The sequence below is a fragment of the Eretmochelys imbricata genome, chromosome 6, assembly GCF_965152235.1.
Source record: "Eretmochelys imbricata isolate rEreImb1 chromosome 6, rEreImb1.hap1, whole genome shotgun sequence".
NCBI classification, from domain to species: domain Eukaryota; kingdom Metazoa; phylum Chordata; order Testudines; family Cheloniidae; genus Eretmochelys; species Eretmochelys imbricata.
Window position 1 is genome coordinate 68,438,165 of NC_135577.1, and position 16,145 is coordinate 68,454,309.

Here is a 16,145-nt window from a genome sequence, read left to right on the forward strand (position 1 = left end):
GAAAAACACCACATTACAAGAACATTAAGGCTGCAAGATGGAGCACTCGGAAGTTATAAAATGTCAGAAGTAGTGTTGCCCATGCATAGATTATGATCATACTGTTTTTTCTTCTGGACTTCTGCCTCATTTCCTAACTTCTGAGTGCTTGACTTGGCGACTTATTACTCTATTAATGTCATCTTATATGTAAGTTTGTATTCAGTGTAGTAAGCTGTTATATTAAATGACATGAGGGGCCTATCAGTCCCTTAACAAACAAGCAGCACAAGCAAGATGCACTCCCTCAAAAAGCCTGTACATAGAAATAGATAAAAAGGAGCTGGAGAAAAGATTCACTCACATGTGTCAGTCCAAGTTAGCATGAATCCTGAGCATATTTGCTTCTTAGGGTACATCTACGTAGCAAAAAAACCCAACAAGACAGTAGTGAGTCTCTGAGCTCTGGTCAACTGACTTGGGTTCATGCTATGGGGCTAAAAATAATAGTGTGGGTATTTGGGCTTGGATTGGAGCCTGGGCTTTGAAACCTGGCATGAGGGGAAGGACTCAGAGCCTGGGCTCCAACACAAGCAGGAATGTCTATGTTGGTATTTTTAGTCCCATAGCGTGAAACTAAGTCAGTTGAACCGGGCTCTGAGCCTCGCTGCCACTGGGGTTTTTTGCTGTATGTACCCCTAGTGTTTCTTTTGAGGAGCCTGTCTCACATTCACTCCCATTACTGTGGCTGCAAATACCACCACTGTCTTCAAATAGGCCCAATCATCTGCAGAACTTGGAGATGTGTTGAAAATCAGGAAAAACTATTAAAGGTGACCTGGCTGGATATGGGCTTTGCTCCTGTGAGAGCTTGAAGTATATGCTGAGAATGGACCATGTGAAGTTTAAATGTGGGCAGTCTGGTTGGTAGTAATCTCTTCTAGCCTATCCATCGCCATTCTTAAATATTAATATTGTCTACTAATCAGCAGGCAAAGCTTTGTCAGTCAGCTGCAATATTTAATTTAAGCCTTGGTCTGCCCTCTTTCCCTCAGAGATTTTCTAAGCAGGACAGAGTGGAACAAGTAAAGAGAGGAATAAACAACCTAGTTTAAATGAAACTCCCTGAGGGGAAATGGAAGGCATGTAGGTGGAAGCAGAGAGAACTAGAACAAACTGGTATACCTGTTAGTGATCTTCCAGTGGTTGCAGATGTCTTGGAGTGAGCAGCCGAAAACTTGGGAGAAGGGCTTAACCTGTAGTGGAGTTTGGAGGGCTGCTCTTCCAAATCTGTGGCAGACCCAAGTAAAGGTGCTGGATGAGTATGAGAAGGAAGGTCCAATAGTTCCTAAATAGTTCAATGCTCCAGTGGTGAAAGAATGCATATGTCCAAATGGCTCTGGAGTCAAAGTTCATGGAGAAGTTAAACATTTAAAAACAATTACACACTTAACCAAGATTTTTTTCTGCTTTTTCTAAATCTTAGGAATATCAAGTCTGGGATTCTCCTTAGGGTGCTGTCCCTGGACCGTGCATGTAAGCACCATCTTTCATAATAGCCTCCAGCTATTTCTAAAAGTTCATACACCTGTCTTCCCTCTTAATGAGACACCGGAGCCAAAGATTATAGGCTGAAAGTGAGAGAAAAGATGGCTCAAGGTCTCTCCCTACATTAGATTTCCTCCTTTTGCCCTATTTCCACTTCCTACAATATGAAAGTTGAGTTTTGTTCACATCCTTATATATTTGGTTATTTACAGATATAAACTGAGTTCTTAAAATATTGGTAAGGTAAGACCTTTCTCCATCCTAAATTGTCTGCTATGCTGATCACTGGGTTTTTGGATTTCAGTGCTGAACGTTTCTAGGTGTCAGTTCCCTCTAAGAGGAATATTCTTTTTCTTAGAAACCTAAGCAGCTCAACTGCTTCCCTCTCAGCGCTCCGGGTGAGGACGCGCACTGCCAACACGAGCCAATAGTGCACACTCACAAGTGATGTAATAACTGCGGCAGCTGTATACTGGCCTACCTTAGGTCAACATAGTCTTCTAGTGTAGCCATGACCTAAGAAGGTTTTGCCTTAGCAGTGCTTAATTTGTAATTAAACAGGTGCTGGCCCTCAAGCAATTTTTTTACTTTAATAGCTGACATGGCAAGTTTGGAGGTACCAGAGCACCTAGAGGTGCCTGGACTCAGCCCGGGCACAAATTAAGTGCTGTTCCCTAAGCTCCTAGCAGTTGTGGAGGAGGTGGGCTACTCTGGGCGCCTGGCTGGGGGCTTTTTTTTCCCCTTCCCTCTTCAACCCCCCCACAAAGATCTTCCCGCCCCATCCGGCGGGTTATCTAGGCTGCGGCTCCCCCCCCACCCTCTCCTCATTCCAGGGGCTGGGCGCGACCGCGCCCCCCGGCTGCACGAAGCGGCTTTCCGGGCCGGCAGAAGGGAGCGGCGTCCCTGGAAGAGCCTCTCTGGCGGGCCGGAGGCGGCGCTGTGTCTCTGCGATCGATTGAGGCTGCCTTGGAGGTCTCCGGGCCCGGCCGGGGCGCGAGCTGGTGTGTAGTGCCCGGCTCCGAGCCGCCCAGTGGCTGGGGGAGCGGAGAGGGGCGGCGAGCGGGGTTGCCCGTACCCCGCCATGTGGCGCGTGGCCCGGGCCTGGACCGCCTGCTTGCGGCCTCCCAGGCAGTGCCGCCCCCCGGGGCCGCGCTCTGGCACCAGGGGGGCAGCGACCGTGGCGGTGGAGCCCGCGGCGGGGCTGGCGGACGAGCCGGTGGCGACCAAGGTGCTGGGGCTCGCCCCGGGGCAGCGGGTGACGCTGAGGGGACTCGTGGCGAACGAGCAGGGCTGCCTCTTCGACTCCTGCGCCCACTACCTGGCGGACAGCCTCGGGGAGCTGGACCTGTCCAGGGACACTGCCCAGGGAGGGGACTACACTGGGGTGGAGCCCATGGGGCTGTTCTGGAGCCTCTCCCCCGCCGGCATGGAGAGACCCTACCAGAGGCTCGTGCCGAAGCAGATTAAGACCCCCATGAAGGTGGAGGTATCAGTTCACCAAGGGCACAGTCAGCCTGGCAGCATCCCAGGGCAGGTCCTCGCCAAGGCCAATGTGGAGAGATGGTTCACTGCCCCCGGGGTGCGAAGGATTAGGCTGAAAGAGGGCAGCGTGAGGGGGAGCCTGTTCCTACCCTCAGGTGAGTGAAGGAAGCTCTGCCTTTTGTGGGCTGACGCATTGAATCTCCGGTGGCTTCCCTTTTCCTACATGTAAGGTGTGATGGTGACAATCACTTGCCTCTGTAAAGGGCTTTAGCAGAAGCCACTGACAGAAGGTGCCTATAAGTGCAAAGTGTTATGCACAGTACTGTCTCATCTGATTAGTGCGTATAGGGAAGAATGAAAGCATATTTCTTCTGTCAATGGAAGTTTATAAGATTGGGCCCTTTCATTGTGTAAAAATAAATACTCTAAAAATTGCCCTAAAGCCTTTATGGTTATTCCAAAAAGCTGCTTTAAATAATTGGAAGACACAATATAAGTGCAAAATATAATTTATTATCTGAACACAATCACACAAGATTTCTGCTTGCACAAAACAAGACTGAAAAATAGTCCATGTCCTCCCACACATATTGCAGCAATAGTTTTTTTTGTTTTTTTTTAAAGTTCACAAGAATAAGAGGAATGCTGAAAATGAAAAGGACTAACCCATGGTATATACTACTATAAATAATCCTGCTGTGTATCTTAGAGGTTTATTATAAGAGAGTGGTAAAAGCAAAAGATGACAATTTATTAATGCATAACAGAGCAAGAGAAAGGCAGTTGTTATAGATCAGCTCATCACTCCGTCTGCATCTGGGATTCCCCATAACTCTGAAGTAAGGTAAAGTGTGGTAGAGTTTCCAAAATTTGTAGAAGGGTGACTGAATTAGTGAGAAGTCATATTTTCTTCTTAACAGGAGATAGTTATGGGCCCAATTCTTTTACCATGCTAAACAGGGGGAAATCCCCCGTGGATTCCAGTGGGAGTAGGATTGTGCCCTATCGGACACTTTCTCTTCATTAAATGCATATAAATATGCAGGCCATCTGAAGAGATTATAGCAAATACATGCATACCAACTCTCTCTCTCTCATATCTCAGAACCAAAACTACTCATGAGTTTTATACTATAAAGGAAGTATTTTGCTAGATTGAGGCCTAAATCATGATCTCTGGTTAATTTAGAGGGCGATCCAAGGTCCCTTGAAGTCAGCAGAAAGCCTCAGATTGATCTGAATGGACTTTGGAGGCCCTTAGTCAGCACTCTTGGATTCACCATTATTGAAGCCAGGGTATTTTGCTAAAAGCTACATCCACTTTACAGGCATGTACAGGGTTTTCACTGAACTTAGTGGTATCCACAAGTCTGCAACCTAGAACTAAATTTGTCTCTTTAAACATTCCTGTTTTTTGATGCTACTGTATGTAGCCTAGATAGTACCTTTGCTTGAATTACATAGTGGCCTCAGTCACAAGCAGTGGAGATGGTGTATCTTATTCATATACTCAGAACTTCAAGAGTTTCCAAAATTTATAATAAAAAACATAATGCATCTAAAATGTTTGTTTTACTATATCCTTCATCTTCCCCCCCCACACACACACACACTTACAATAGGAATATTCTGTTATATTTCACAAGACACACTTCATCTTTAACTTCCGTTTTTATTAAATTTGTCATTAGTACCATTGTGGAATAGAAAAAAATCTTGCATTTAACAGTTGTTCACAGAAGCAAAGTGTTTGCCAGCCCTCCTGAAAACAACATCCAAATGTACAGGTTTACTATTCTATTTTGATTCCTCATTTTCTGCACCCAGATGGAGCAAGGAAGTCAGATATACATTTTATAAAAAGGTCTGCCTCTCCTGCAATTTGTCCTGCTGTTGTCAATGTTGTCAATTCCTTAAAGCACCAATTTTGCCCATTGAAATAATTATGATTTTTTTGCCATTGAATTCAATTTGAGCAAGATCAGGACCTAAGATCCTTGTTTTTTTCTCCTGTATTTTCTGCAGTCTGTATGTGGCAAATTGGCGATTCTTTAACTGAAGAAGAGCTATGTTTCTTTGCTGCTATCAATAAAATTGGAGATAAATATATTTTGTTTTAAGTTGTGTTCCATTCAGTTTGGTACACAACCCAATCTAATGACACATATCAGGGCCAAAGCAGATTCCATCTGCAGCCTGTGCTTTCTTTAAAGAAATCCATGGCCAAGATTTTCATTAACTGATGCCTGAATTTAGGCTCCTAATTCCATACTTAAGTACCTATATGGGGGCTTGGCTACACAGGCAAATTGACTGACAGAATTCCCTGTGTGGGCACCGTTATGGAATAATAGTCACTTTATTCCAGAATAATTAGGGTGTATCCAAATCAGTGTAATAATTTTGGAATCAAAACACTTTTATTCCGGAATAGAGAGTGTCCACACAGGGAGCTATGCTGGAATAGCTGTTCTGGTCCATTTCCTTAAGTGGCCTAACTTTCAAAAGAACTGAGCACTCAGAAGCTCCCATTAAAGTTACAGTAAAATTGATGTTTGAGTCAGAGAGCTGCTTCGTGCTCAGTGTTTCAGAAAGTCAGGACGTTTATATAGGCCTCAGAAGCCTCAGTTTTGGCTCCCATTTATGAAAATCTTGGCCTGTAATTTTGGGCCAGAAGCTATGTAAATTTGCCATTATGCTGCTGCATTCCTCTCATGCAGCCTACAAAAAAAATAATGTTCCTTTTGGTTAGACAGAAGCCACCTACAACTTACTCGCAAAAAAAAAAAAAAAGGGTTTCTGTTAAGGCTTCTGTGATTACCCATGGCTTGCACTGTGAGAATCCCAGAGGAGTTGGACAGAATATCTGACCTTAAAATGAATTAGACTTCTGTTAGAAGGCTAAATTTACTGGCAAGAGGCTACTATAAAACACAGGGGGGAGGTTCAGGGGGAAAACATCTGTAGAGCCTTAGCTGTTTATGGTTTCCTCAAGTAGTGCCATGGTGAAATTTACATAATACTTGTCTGTTTCACAGCTGCTCAAAAGGGCTGTTAGTAGCAGCAATGAAACTGTTCAGTGATTTCCATTTCAATCTGCTGCTTTCATTAATAACTTTATTGCTGAGGAAAAATGAGGACTATTAGAATCACAGAAGTTGGAAATGAAAGAGAGAACTAGCTGATCTAGTCCATCCCTTGCACTGCCTGATTTTTCCTTACAATATATTTTCAAAAACAACAAGGAGTCCTTGTGGCACCTTAGACACATCTTTTAATGTATTTATACCTGCTCCTGTATTTTCCATTCCATGCATCTGCTAAAGTGGGTTCTAGCCCACGAAAGCTTATGCCCAACTAAATTTATTAGTCTCTAAGGTGCCACAAGGACTCCTCATTGTTTTTGCTGGTATAGACTAACACGGCTACCACTCTGAAATATATTTTCAGTGCTTTGTCTAATTTTAACCGTTCCAAGCAATGGAGCTTCACTATTCAGTAGTCTAACGAGTCTTGCTCAGAGCTTCCATTTCCAAAAATCCCTTAAGCGCCAAGACTTCCATCAGTGCATTATGTGTAACTCTTATTAATGTTAAGGTACATTCACATGAGAATAGACCTTTCCCTCTCCCAATTGCAGATCATTGCAGCTACCTGGATTTGAATGGATCAGCCATGCCATCTGATGGTCAGTCAGAAAAATAACAAGATTGCTTGTGCTTCTCACAGACCTAGAGGACAGTATTCTCAAACCCTAGGTCAAAGTCCAAACTCATCAGGTATCCACTCTCTGCCATACTGGCAACATACCACTGTGCAGTAATTGTGACCCAGATCCACAAACGCATTCAGACTCCTAACCTCCATTGATTGCCTTTTACTTTTGAGGATCTGGGCCAAAATGAGACTGGCTGCAACAACACATTGGTTTAACGTATGTTCTGCTTCTTCAGGATGAGAAGGCAAAGCCTTTGAAAAGCATATTGGGTGCAGTTAAAAAGTATGTTTACTTGTTTGAGCAGGTGTTCCATATAGCTGTAATGGGAAATATTACTAGTACTGATAATATCTTGCCAGTGAAAACGTAATAAGTTTTCTAGTAATCATGCCTACTGTATGTTGCAGTTCATTCTTTACTATATTACCTCTAATATCTTGGCCTGATAACAATATTATTCTTTTTCTCATTTTTGTAGGGGACGGCCCCTTTCCAGGAGTGATCGACATGTTTGGTGATGAAGGTGGATTGATGGAGTTCAGATCCAGTCTCCTAGCAACCCGTGGCTTTGCTGCTCTTTCTCTGCCCTATTTTGACTTTGAGGATCTGCCCACGGTCATGAAGGATTTGCACCTCGAATACTTTGAGGAGGCAGCTAGATTTCTACAGCGTCACCCAAAAGTGAGTGTAATGAGATAAATTCATGCAGACACATTCCTTTGGATGTGGGGATTGGAGAGAAGACTCATCAACAGTTCTGTGTTGGTGGCAATGTGTTGGGGGGGCGGAGGGGGAACAATAGTACATTAGTTTCCTTGGTACTCTAGGAAATAGCAATTTCTGCTAGCCAGGTCTGAATGGTTGTATTATAGAGTGCAAGAGTTCACAATATTTTACATGAGTTGGCACTTTTTGTGTTCTCTGAAAAATCGGACAAACAGGGGAAACAGAATTATGATCCTGGTCTGCATTAAGAGTTCCCATTTGTAATTTTCCAAGAGGAAAATAATTTTGTACAATGTTCCTGGAAGAATCCACTCCAAATATATATGATGTCAGTGTCTCATTAACACATGTGCTTCTCTTTGCCTCCACTCCCTTTCTCCCTCTCTTTGTTCATCTGCAGGTGAAAGGGCCAGGGATTGGAGTGATTGGGACAGGGAAAGGGGCAGAATTGGCATTTTCCATGATTACTTTCCTGCCACAGGTGGTAGCTGCTGTCTGTATCTCTGGCTGTAGCTCCAATACGATCACTGCTCTTCACTATGGTGAGCTAACTCTGCCTGGACTGCACTTTGACATGAGCAAGATCAGCATTTCTGAGACTGGTGTGTTTGATATTTTTGATGCTCTGGATGACCCAATGGATCCAGCTAATTCCCACTGCCTCATCCCCATAGAAGAAGCAGAAGGTAATTTTCTCTTGGTGGTAGGAGAAGATGATCGCAATTGGAAGAGCTCTTTATTCGCCAAGATGGCAATTGAACGCTTGCGCCAACATGGGAAGAACAACTTTAAACTCTTGAGTTATCCAGGAGCAGGCCACCGAATCGATCCACCCTTTTTGCCATTTTGCTCAGTAGCCCTGGACCGTGTCCTAGGGTTGCCCGTTCTGGGTGGTGGGGAGAGAAGAGCACATGCCCATGCACAGGAACACTCCTGGGGGAAGATCCAGGAGTTTCTGCGGTTTCATTTGGGATGAACACCTCACTACCTGAAAGCTGCCACTAAATTGCAGGGAGCTGAGAGATGAGCCACCCAAGGGAGTAGAGGACTGGAGGGACTGACTTAGAAAGATGGAAAAGTTAAATATGCATTTCTTGATCAAATGACAACTCAGTGGCAGGTGTAAACACTGAGGAGGGTGAGGATTTGTTAACAGTGGTGGAAGGGGCTTTAGGTAGGAGTATTGGGGAGAAATGGAACAATGGAAAACTTCAGGGTTCATGTTAGTAAAGGTTTCCTGATGCCAAGATCACTTTAGACTGGGAAATAATCACCCAAGGAAGGTGGTAGAAGTCCCCTCGCTTACAGCATGTGAAGGAGCCCAGCAACCTGGCCAGGCCTGCAGAGAATGGCAGTCAAGGAGCCTGGCCTGCACCTAGTGGAATGATGGCAGCCCAAGATGATAAGATTTTGAAACAGCTATGCCCTGTGAGCTGGACATGTTTGGCTCACTCTTTGGGACTTGAATCCAGCTAGTTCAGCCCAGATGTCTTCCACTAGTGTCCACCCCCACCCCACAGAGCATTCTATTTTAAAGCTGTGACTATTTGCTGTGCCTACTTTGGAAATCTTTCTATTTGAACTTTATCTGGGATGCATACATGTGTCTGACATCTTGATGTTGGTTATCAGCTTTCAGCAAGCACAGCCAATGGTTCCTTACACTGCCAGTCAGTTGCAGAGAAGAAAGATCAAGTGTTTTCAATGCCTGCTAATGAGAGGGGTAGTGCCGGCAGTGATTTACTAGTGGGGTATTCAAGAGGGACTCATTTCTATCTGTGGTGTCACAGGCTGGCAGCTAATACTTGGTTAGTGTATATTACAGTTCCACTGGATAGCTTGGTTAAATGCAGTTTTGTTATATGCATTGATATATTTCCTTCTTTCTTCCTGCAGTTAAGTCTAATTGCCTGTTTTTAAAGTAGTAATGATAGTTAAATGAAGGTTGTGAGGAACTGAGTTTTTGGAATTGCCTAGTAATGGATAGTGACCATCAATAGCCATTGGATACTGAATGGCTTATACTGATAGCCACTATTGAGGGAGCAGAGGAGCAGATGGGTGATTTGAAAGGAAGGAGGGAGCCTGGCCAACAGGACGCAGTAGAGTCATACATTAAATGGCTGTCGTAAACAGCGACCAGCTTAAGTATCAGACAATTAAAAACGAAAAAAATCCTGGGATAATTCTCCCATAGGTGCCCAGGAATGAGGGAGCAACTGTGCCCACAGCTGCCAGGGGATTGTTTCCATTCTGATTAATTGTAGGCTAGTGCCTCCCCTCTTGCCTGCTTAGGAGACCTGCTCCCTCCCATCATCTTGAGGGAAAGGAATCACAATTTCTTCTTTAATATTTCAGACTTCAGCTAGTCCTCTGAAACAGCGATAGTGCTGGAAGCCTGGTTCCCAAGTGCCACTGTGAACACAATTCCCTTTCCAGGGTTCCTGTTGTCAGAGCATCTTAAAAGAGCTGCCCAGGAGGAAATGGAGCTTTGGCTTGTGACCTTGACTTTTATTCAGTGTTATGGAAACTCCTGGTCAACATGCTGGTGCTTGATGCTCATTAACTTCATGTCAAACAACGTGCTCTGGGCACATCGTCAGTGCCAGTCTCATTCATGCTCAGTCCACTGACATCATCCAACCATAGACAACTTCACTTGGGTTCACTTCCCCCATACCACCTACACAACTGGCATGTCACTCTCTCCCAAGTTGGTTATGGTTGAATGGGTCCTGGAGGGGGCTCTGGTGCCTAAACCTTCCCTGAAAATAGATAACAGTAATACAGGCCTGCAGCTAGCTCTGATAAGCACAGTAGTGCTTCCTGCACCTCTGTTACTTCCTCTTCACCAAAGCTACTCCAGGTTGTGACCAGAGAAGGAGAGGCTGGCCATTAGTTTCCCCGTTTGCACTTTCTAACCCTCCTTCTCGCATGTACCTCCACCAATTTGAGCCAGATGCCTGAGTGCCTTAGGTTGGGCAGTGCTTCCTGCCAACCTGTTTTTTTGCCCTCTCAGCATTGCCTACTGAATCTCCATTGTGTTGTCTTACCTCTGCAGATCCACTACTGCAAGTTCCTCGGACAGGTTTCTAAAATCCAGTGCAATTCTAGTCAAACTGGGCCAGTTAGAGGTACAAGTCCAATCAAACTTCTGGGTTCATGTATAAATAGATTCTGAATGTAGATTGTTAGATTTCTCTAATTTTAAATATCACATTTTTCATTAATTACCCAAAAGGCAATGTCAACAGTTGTAAAACAAAAACCAAAACCAGGTGGTTTAAAATGCCCTCACTTTATTCATAAAGCAAAATCCTTTAACATTTAATTTTAAAAACAAAAAATGGGCAGGAAAACTGTTTATTAAAACATTTAATATTGTGTAGAAAATTGGCTGCTGCTTTGTTTTTTTAAAATGGTTCAGATTTTTCAAAAGGGAGAAAGAAAAAAACCTAAAAGCACTTAATACTGCAATCTGATTGTGTAAATACATCTCACACTCAGAAGATACTAATGACCAAAGAAAACACACACAATGATCTGTAGCAAATTGGTTGTTTATATAATTAAGTAACAACAACTCAAATTCTAAAATGCATCTTATTTACACTGCTGATGGAATACCATTATAAACATGCAGTATGCCTTAAAACAGAGTGCCTGGTTGTGGACATATTTAAGGTCTTATTTTTAGGCCGAGTCTACATTCTTTACTCAGAAAAAACTCTCGAAGAATTTCAGTGGAAGTAGTGTCTGAGTAATGAATGCATGATCTGGGGATCCCAAAATCTCTGATCAAGGTAAAATTAGTACTGGTGTTGCAGAATTGTTTCAGAAATTCGTTCTGTGCAAGAGTGGCTATGGTTCAACCTTTGCACTAGGCTGATAATGCCATAAGTATAACTTCAGCAGAGCTGAAGCAGGAGTGGCCAAATTCCTATTGACTTCAAAAGGGAGCAAGATCAATCCCAAAGTGTCATATCAGCTCAGCTGATGGTTATGCAGTCCATGACAAATAAATGACATTGTTCCAAAAAGGAAGTTTGTTCAGCAAATTAATAGCAATATATACGTTTGCAAGTGGGATGATGGAGCTAGTTTGTGTGAACTGACTTTATTTGCAATATTTTATCTTTTTGCCTGTTTTCATGAATAGCTTACAATAAATTTCTAAAATGTGTTGCTAATTTTTTTTTTCCTTTTAAAGCACAGGTTTGTGGGGAGGAGGCAGTGAAGGTACTCTGCTCATGATCCTATACCAAATAGGTTTCTGCTAAAAAGGTCAGCAGTGAAATAGTTAAATGTGACATTAATTTTGCCCTCACAAGGCTTCAGAGATGAATGAAGCAGTTCATACTTCTTGGATCTTTTGCATTTCTCTTGTCAGTCTCCAGACCAAGATAACACTACCTCAGTTACAGTTCTGTTCCCTTTTGCGAGATTTTCCACTTTCCAGTTCCTTCCAAACTTACACAAATCCATCTTGCTTTCTGCCTCAGAAGATTCTGTGGGATCCAAGCAAAGGTCCCTAGTTTCTGTACTACTTCATCTGTGTTACAATGGCTGATTTTTATGGAGATGAGTTTTACTCTTGCCAGTGTAAGATATCCCTTTACTGTTAGATGTCTGTAAAGTGCTTTAAACATGAAATGTGCTGTAAGTATAACCACTACAGAGAAAGCGTAACTTGCATGACAATAGGATACTCTAACTATTTACTTTGAAGTGATGACACGCAGAGGGAATGTCACCAGACGATCAAATTCTGCTGCAGCAAAAGAGCTGAAGTAGAGCCTTGCATGTCTCCCCCACTAAAGAAACCAGAAGTCAACCAAATGAGTCATTCTGTCACGGGCAGCACATGTATTATGGGACAGACAACCTTGTTCTCTCCTTTCTACCCGCTGTAAGACATAGCGCCTGAAACTGCTGCCAACCCAACGGCCATACCTGCTAGCGTGCCATCTTGGACACTAGACACGGTAGCGATGTCAGCTAAGCTGGGTGGGGGTCGCTGGCCTGTCCCCCAGAGCAGCTTCAAGTGTCAGACTGAAGGGGGCCCAGCAAAGTGCACAGGGTCTGTCAGGATGGGCAGATAGCAGCCCTCTGACACCCACTGCACACTCACCACGGACCACAGCAGAGAACTGGAAAGACAATACCCAGTATCCCACAATGCACTGACCATGTCTGGACAGCATTGCCAAGTCTCACAAGAAAAAAAAGTGGCACTACATTTCAAAACAAGCCCAACCCATTTCAGAGGGAGTGTTTTTATACAAATGCCATGATTTTTTTTTAAGTAATAATGTAAGAACACACAAATGTATGTAACCCTTGTACCAGGTGGAGTTGGCAGCGACCAGGGCCAGGTTCAGTATCTAGGGGTTTTTCCTTTAACAATACAACATAAAAGTGGCTCAAGCCCTCACCCAGTACCTGGGACAATTACAGGCTGCTGCTCCTGATGCGGTGTTACCTTGGTTTGGAGACAGAGAAGAGAGATGCAAAAGCTTAAACAAAGTAAAGTAACTGGAGAAGTAGCAAAAAGAAAATGCGTTAAACTCTCCCTTACATTAATATGAACTGTAATCAGTTAAAATAGTAGGCAAACAATTTTCAGAAAAAAAGGTTTTTTTAAGTTCATAATGCCCCTTTAAATGTGTTTGTTAAAAAATAAAACCAAACTCTTCTCTTGGGAATACTAACAGTAAGCGAGTATGAATGTGAATCTTGTGTTATCTTAACTAACAGGGAGATTTGTGAAGGGGGATGAGGGGTGAGTGTATGACTAAGCAGTTGTCTGTGTTTAACCAGCTATGCTATGGCAAGGAAGAGAGTATCTCTAACTTTGAGATTGTGGGAAATAGCTGTTTGTCTGTGCAGAAAAGCAGTTTTTATATAGAAGGAATTTCTGAATGTCCAGCTAATATCTCAGAAGTGAATGTGGAATTAGATGAAGCACAGGAAGAACTCATTGCTCAGGAAAATGTTTCTTTAGAGCAGATTAAAGTTATAGTCAGGTTAAAGCCCTAATTGAGGAAGGGAAGGGCAGATTTTTTGTGGGTTGTGGATTGCTGACAAGTAAAGTTTGTGCAAGTAAGCCAGAACAAAATAGAAGCAATTCACTTAAAGTAGCTCAGTATGATAAGCCACTGTTTGTGGTAAACGGCTGTTTACCTGTTGAGGGAGAAACTGTAGCCAATTGTGTGTCTGTTGGGAGTGGCAACTTGCCTGTTAAGGAACCCTTCCCACTCTCCCAGTATTTGTCTGTAGTCAGCCAGGGGTGCTGGGATAAGGAAGAAAATTTAGGTGAGTCTAGGCAGCCTTGTGAGCCAATGGCTTTGGGCATGGCTACACTTCGATGTAGAGCGCTTTGAGTTAAACCAGCCTTCATAGAGTGCAGTAGGGAAAGTGCTGCAATCTCTCCACACTGACAGCCACATTAGTAGCTCTTGCAGTGGCCACAGAGAGCAGTGTATTGTGGTAGCTATCCCAGCATGCAAGTGGATGCAACGTGCTTCTCAAATGGGGGTGGTGTGAGACAGGGAGTGTGTTGTGTGTATGTGCGGGGAGAGAGAGTGGGTTTTTTTTTGGGGGGGGGTGGGTCTGAGAGCATGTCAGCATGCTGTCTTCTAAGTTCAGACAGCAGCAGGACACCCCCCCCGCCCAGCATTCTACAGTAATGATTGCTTTGTCTCAGAGCAGATAAGCATGCCAGATGTCAGAAACAGAGCTTTCAAAGGGCATATCCGCATTCCTCCAGCAAGTTCAAAACAATGGGAAGAGTGGCCACTTGACTTAAGGGGATTATGGGACGTTTCCGGAGGCTGATCAGAGCACAGTAATGCAACACCTCGTTCACACTGATGCCTAGGTTTTTCAGCCAACGCGCAACAAGCATTAATCTTCTCACCGAGGTGGAGTACCAGAAGCGCTCTAGCCATCGAGTCAGAGCACTCTACGTGCCTTGCCAGTGTGGAAGCGTAGTGAGTTAGGGCATCCAGGGCTGCTTTAATGTGCTCTAACTCGCAAGTGTAGCTTGAGTCTAATCAGCAGTTTGGGAAGGCAAGGTTAGTGAAACATGAGTATCTCTATGCCTTACCTGTTACCATTGTGAAGAGTTGTGACCATGAAGGAAATGTTCTCGTGTCTGTTAGTGGTAATGACTTGCCTACGGAGGGAGCTACCTCAATCTCCAAGCAGTTATCTGTGAACTGCCAAGTGTGCTGGGACAAGGGAAAGGAAATCCAAAATTGTTTGTCTGTTGAGAATAGCAGCATGTTTGTCTCCATCCAGTCTTTTGTTTGTGGAGTAGACAGAAAGTGCCTCTCAGCTTATGTTGGTTGTGGAGTTGTCAGTTGTCCCAGAGTTGGTTCTGGACTTAAATGTCTACTTCCCCCCTGGGTTTCAATTGCCTGTGGTCCCAGAATTGGTTCTGGACATAACTGAAGCACAGAAAGATCCTGAACAGCAACAGATTCTTTTAGAGAGGGAAGATTTGGTAGCTAGTTTTGCAGAGCAGAGCAGAGCAGAGCAGAGCAGTCTTATTTTTGAACCCTCAAGAATACAGGGCAGAGAAGCCAGAATCTCATCTCTAGATCCTTTGCGTATGTCCTGTAGTACCCTAGTGGGCTCAGGCACAGCTGTTCCTGTGTGGAACCAAGAGTTGAAAGTGGGGAATAAGCAGAATTCTGATTCTGACTTGTTGGTAGGAATTGAATTGAATTACGTTCCTGTAAAACAGAGTCCAGTCCCTAGCTCATGGTGGATCCAAAAGCAAGCATGGGGGTGAGGTGGGGTGCGGGGGAGAGGAAGGGAAATTACATCTGCGTTGTGCCACACCAGTCCTCTCGGGAAGAAATGAAAAAGAATCACAATCCTGGGGGTGGGAAAGGGACTGGGAGAGGGTGCTACTCAATGTCATCATGGGGGAAGGAGAGATGTAGGCTGCTCCCAGCCTCCCCACTCCTTGATGCTATCCTGGTATTGGGCATGGGGCAATTGATCCCCCCACACACAGCAGGACTATGGTGGAACAGCACTGGGGTGGGTAGAGAACAGCCCCTCCCCCACAGTGCAGCAAGGAGCCTAGTGCCATGTGTGTGTCAAGGCAGACACCCCCTTCCAGAACCCAGACCGGGGGGGGGGGGGGAGCATAGGGGACCCCCATCATGCCAGGGGACAGCAGACCCATGGAGGAGAGGTGCAGGAGACTAAGACAAGGAGTTGATGCTAATGAAAAACCCTGTGAAAATGTGTAACATGCCTGATTTTTGGAGAAAAAAATTGTACATGTTAGGGATGGTGACAAGACAATCCCACAAGCATGTTGCTTTTCAGCTTATACCTGTAAACAATCTGGAAGCTTGGCACAGCAGCAAAAAGCATAACAGGCCTACGCTGCTGTGTGGAAGGGGAAACTGAGGCACATCGCCTCATGGCATTGGTGGCTAAATACCAAGACACCTACACTTTAACAGATATTGCTATCCGCATTCTGTTAGCAGTGCTACACCCCAGCACATTTTCAGGCACCTGGGGATCAGGAACCCAGAACTTTGCAAGTACCCCTACGTACAGCATTATAGTGTGTAATAACGTTGGATGGGGGTATGACCACAGCTGAACCGGAACTGGCAGTAAGTTCAGGAGGAGGGTGTGATGTTGCACTCCAGATGCTTTATGG

At 44.3% G+C, this 16,145-nt stretch overlaps 1 protein-coding gene across 4 annotated transcripts; it reads left to right on the plus strand.

Moving 5' to 3' along the window:
• The first annotated feature begins 2,509 nt into the window (after window positions 1–2,509).
• LOC144265791 (acyl-coenzyme A thioesterase 1-like) lies at window positions 2,510–11,804 on the plus strand. 4 transcript variants are annotated; one of them, XM_077818778.1, is made up of 4 exons: window positions 2,510–3,164; window positions 7,206–7,408; window positions 7,854–8,139; window positions 11,669–11,804. In XM_077818778.1, the coding sequence occupies exons 1-4, from the start codon at window positions 2,609–2,611 to the stop codon at window positions 11,731–11,733; spliced, it is 1,110 nt and encodes a 369-aa protein (XP_077674904.1). In that variant the 5' UTR covers window positions 2,510–2,608; the 3' UTR covers window positions 11,734–11,804. The 4 variants fall into 4 exon arrangements, with proteins under 4 accessions (XP_077674904.1, XP_077674905.1, XP_077674903.1 ...); XM_077818779.1 differs by lacking the exon at window positions 11,669–11,804 and adding an exon at window positions 9,812–9,928; XM_077818780.1 differs by lacking the exon at window positions 11,669–11,804 and adding an exon at window positions 6,650–6,788 and having other exon boundaries at window positions 3,051–3,164; window positions 7,854–9,422.
• Window positions 11,805–16,145: the final 4,341 nt, after the last annotated feature.

Bases quoted from the DNA above. Each gene is read 5' to 3' on its own strand.
- LOC144265791 (XM_077818777.1), top strand. From the start codon at position 2,609: ATGTGGCGCGTGGCCCGGGCCTGGACCGCCTGCTTGCGGCCTCCCAGG. The intron at 3,165-7,205 runs GTGAGTGAAGGA...TCATTTTTGTAG, and splicing joins GAGCCTGTTCCTACCCTCAG to GGGACGGCCCCTTTCCAGGA. The intron at 7,409-7,853 runs GTGAGTGTAATG...GTTCATCTGCAG, and splicing joins TTCTACAGCGTCACCCAAAA to GTGAAAGGGCCAGGGATTGG.